Source organism: Limulus polyphemus, unplaced genomic scaffold (genome assembly GCF_000517525.1).
Source record: "Limulus polyphemus unplaced genomic scaffold, Limulus_polyphemus-2.1.2 Scaffold172, whole genome shotgun sequence".
In the NCBI taxonomy this organism is placed as follows: domain Eukaryota; kingdom Metazoa; phylum Arthropoda; class Merostomata; order Xiphosura; family Limulidae; genus Limulus; species Limulus polyphemus.
Genome location: NW_013665782.1, coordinates 601,026 through 605,698, shown reverse-complemented (window position 1 = coordinate 605,698; position 4,673 = coordinate 601,026). Strand labels below are relative to the sequence as shown.

The following is a 4,673-nucleotide window of genomic DNA, read 5'->3' as shown; positions in this document are numbered from 1 at the left end:
TTTTAAATAAAATTTTGAATTGAGTTTTAATAATCTAAATGACCCTTTTTCCTTTAAAATATACTTTTTAAAGATGTAAAAAATAATTCTTCAATAATCATCATAGTATAAAAAAATCTAAATAAAATTGATCAAGAAAGCATCACAAAACAAATAAAAATCAATCAATTTATACTTTCATCATGTTAGCTTTAGTCCCGTTATCATATTTCTATCAGTATCAATTTGAAAAAAGTTAGCATCCTTCAATACATAACAATCATACACGTTGAAATGTGCCATATGTTGTCGAATGCTACATCATGAAAACTAAGCCACGAGAAAATCAGTAACCTATTACGGCAAATAATATCTGGATTCTCTTTTCATTTTCAAATGCGAACAAATTGTGTATTTCAAACCTTCGTCTTCATAGTCACTCTCGTACAACTTCTTTTATCTGACAGCGAATTTTTGAAACGTCAAGATTACAAATTGGTGAGAAATGCTTATTCATGTCTCGTCAAAAAAAAAAAGGTTCGTAAGCCCTGAACGTCCTAGAAAAATGATTCCTTCCATTTATCATGCTTAGTACAATTTGAGCATTTTCAAGTGAACAGCACCAATAATCAACGCTCTTTTACGCTTACGTGGAGCTTTATGAGCTGTTCGATGATTTCATTTTTCAGTCAGTCATTTGTTGTAGTATTTGATGCTTGAGCATTTGACATGACTCGAAAAGCGTGACACATTTACCACCAAGATATTTCTACTTTTATAAACGTTACTTTTTCTCGTCTTTTTTAATGTTAACAATACTTGCTGCTGACGGGTTCTGGAAGTTGTTAATCTGCTTTTCTAAGTACTTGAGTGATTCCGTGAGGTAACTCTGAACTGTCGATAGAGCTGCTACAATCGCTGGACTACCAAAACCGTGGGTCATGAGAGAAAAGTGCGATAGATGGCGCTGAATATTGGGTTCAATGATGCCTTGAGGCCTAGTATTGCACAAGGGTGATCTGTCTTGCTTGAGTAGATCCACAAATTCTTTTATTATTTGCCTGAGTAAAAAACAAATAAATAACTTATTACATTCAGCAAACTTAGTATTATGGAAAATTACTATTTAAAAGTAGTAATCAAAATACATAGGAGGCTTTCTATATTATCTATTTAATCATTACTTTTGTAAATAAACCAATTATAGCTACTTGATTAAGATAAATTTGGAATTAAAGAGCTATTTTTCTAGATCCAAAACTTTAATTAAAAATACTGTTGTTATTTCTTAGTGCAAAGTTACACAATGGGCTATCTTCACTTTGTCCAGCGCGGGGAATCGAGTTACGAATTCCAGTGTTGTAAGTTCGTAAACTTACCACTAACCCACCATGGACTTCAAAAATGCAAGTATAAAGGTGTAGAAATAAACATATATACTGCAGAATGAAAAGATAATTAAAGTAAAAAGTACATTGTTAGCGTCTAATTTGTTGTCGTTTCTGTATGATTGTTATCGTTTTATCATGCTCGTTGTTACGGTGTGTGTGTTATTCAAGTAAAATACTTATTTACTGTTTCAGAAAACTCACAAATCTACGTATTGACAACGCTTATTTTCATATCACCTGGATGTTTAAAAGAATCTGAATTTTCAAATTCATGTCTAGAGAGAGATGAATATATTATTGTATCTATAACATAATTTCAATTAAATTACTGAGACAGACAAGTACAAAAAACGTACAAGATAAATTAACTTATTGCTGTGTATAATGCGAGAAATTGCCATTTTTTTGGAGGATATCAGACACACTGAAACTTCGTGAAATGACCAGAAATATTTCTATACACTTTATACATCACAAAAAATGCGTGTTGCTAGAATAAATAGCTTAATTAATCCACAGTTAAACAATCTTAGCAGTGATCCGTATTAAATCAGTTATAACTGTTTCCAATCATCTTGTGATATTTCATCATCTTTGGCACTCTAACCACATGCGCTATTTAAAGCCATAAAACCAAGTCGAAATATCGCACTGCCATAAGACTAGTATTTTATTGAAATTATTATACTTTGCACTATTGAGAGATGAGAGGGTGGGAGTCCACAGAGAAATTTATTAAACGATTTTATTCACCCTAAAGGAAACAGTAATGAAGGTATCAAATAAAAATCAAACAAAGCTCTAAAGTAAATATAATTATAAGGCTTAGACTGAATGTTAGTGAGTTTTCAAAGAACTTTTGTGAAACAATTTTTACTCCGACAAATAGGTAAGCGTCGTAAAGGAAGGATCAAAAGAATGTCATTAATCTATATTACAGTAGTAGTTGTCTAATGTTCATTACACACCAGCTAGAATAATATCGCAAAGACTATTAATTTACGTTATTTATCCAAGTATTAGTTAACCCCTTAGTTAGTTTTAGTTTAGTTATTTTTTTCGTAGATTTGCATTATTTGTGCTGATGTCAAAATTCCATATAAAGTTCAGCTTACTGGATATGTTGAAGAAAAATAACTCTTTATATGATCATTTTTGTGTTTCTTTAAACGTATTGTAATCAACGCATTAAACTTTTTAAATCTTCTTTAATAATATGAAAATAAATATAACCATTATGACTCAACTCTCCTTGATATGGAGAAGCTAAAGCAGCAAACTTGTATCATAGAGTCAAGCTATGAGGAGTGTTTAGCAAATACAAGACCCTTTAAGTCAATCATGTTAGTTTGCACTCATTAACATTACATCAATGATTTACTGATATTGTGGACAACCGGGCATCACTTCTGTGATCTTCATCATATTAGATAGGTAAAATACATGAGTGATGTTACGAATCCAATAAAACGATGGTGCTTTAAGAACATTAGTTGCTTGGAAATTCAGTTCATGCAGTTCGTCCTTCATAGGACTAAACAATAGAAAATATAATGTGCTAGGTTAGGTTAGGACTAAATACGAAATGGGGAACCACTGGTTATTTGTAACTTTCATTCGCAGTCATTATACATCTAGAAATGTGGACCTGGCATTATAACGTTGCAAGAAAACATGTTCCATTTATCTTGGTGTAGGAAAAATGTCTTCCATTTATCATATTGCAGGAGAATGTCTTCCATTTTGACGCCGGAAGGTCCATAAGAGAACAACCAACTCCGATGGTGTCCTGATGAAACGTTCATTACAGAAGATTGTTAATAACCAATGTCGCTTGTACTTGCTTATTTCTACAACTATCACGGAAATACATGATAAGTGATATTCCTTGCAGCTTAGAAATAGTGGCATATTAACACGATCATTCGTTGACCGCGGTTCAGTCATTTATAGCGAATGAGAAAAATCCTCGTTTTAAAATGGATACCCCTCGTCTGTGCATTCTAAAGCTAAAAATGCAAAGATGCTTAAATACCGATCCAAGGCAGTAACTTGAATATTAACAAAGTTAATGTTTAAAACAGTTGAAAATGAGAATAAATAAAGACATGAAACTAAATAAATAACTGTCGAAGTTTGATAAAATTAAATGAACACAAATAATGTATAATTACAGTCGTTAGACCTCGAAAAGCAAATTGTATATAACTAGAGAATATGGGAACTTAGCAAAAGAATTTAGCCATATAACTACAAAGTTCTGTATCTAAAACAACATCAAATGAGCTATCAGAAACTAGAAACAGTTGATAACAATAAAACTGTTTGTAAACCAGGAAAGAAGTTACAAAAAAGCAAAACATTTGAAATATGCGAAGCGAATTAGACATATGTAACAAAAGGAATAGGGTATATGTACGTATGTATATATATCATAGGGTATATGTATGTATATATATATCATAGAGTACATGTACGTATGTATGTATATATATATCATAGAGTATATGTATGTATGTATATATATATATATCATAGAGTATATGTATGTATGTATATATATATATCATAGGGTATATGTATGTATGTATGTATATATATATCATAGGGTATATATATATATATATATGTATGTGTATATATATATATAATATGTCATGAAAAAACAACTGCATATTTGCATACAGTTTAGTAATATATAATAGTAGAAGCTGATAATATAACCATGAAATGCAGATGTAACAGCAAGGTTGACTATATAATAAGAGAAATACTCAATATATATAACAGCAAAAGGTAACTTTTACGGAGATGCTATGCTCAACAGCAGACTCTAATGATATAGAAACAGAAAGCAACATAACCAAGGGCTATGGATAACAACAGAAGTTTATTAAGTGACACGAGAAGGTGGATATAAATGAATAGTGGTTTAGTGAAACCGACATATACTGACTAAATAACAACAGAAACCAGACATTTAATAGTAAAAACTCCGATGTATGACTTCAGAACCTAAATATAAGACCAAAAAGTCAAATAATAAAAGTTCCTTATATAATAAGAGTAGCTGGTAATTGGAAACTTTAGAAATTATTGAACAACAGAAGATGGATATAAATTGAGTATATAACAGAAAGGTTACCATTTAGTAACACAAGATGGATATAAATTGAGTATATAACAGAAAGGTTACCATTTAGTAACACAAGATGGATATAAATTGAGTATATAACAGAAAGGTTACCATTTAGTAACACAAGATGGATATAAATTGGGTATATAACAGAAAGGTTACCATTT

At 30.8% G+C, this 4,673-nt stretch overlaps 1 protein-coding gene across 4 annotated transcripts in view; it reads right to left on the bottom strand.

Moving 5' to 3' along the window:
- Positions 1–224: 224 nt before the first annotated feature.
- Positions 225–4,673, bottom strand: part of LOC106478011 (transcription factor AP-2-beta-like) — a 174,808-nt gene continuing 170,359 nt past the window's right edge. For all 4 annotated transcript variants that reach the window (XM_022381532.1, XM_022381533.1, XM_022381531.1 and 1 more), the window contains one exon: positions 225–1,040. In XM_022381532.1, coding sequence (XP_022237240.1) covers positions 764–1,040 — 277 coding nt within the window. In that variant the 3' untranslated portion in view covers positions 225–763. The remainder of the gene's footprint in view (positions 1,041–4,673) is intronic.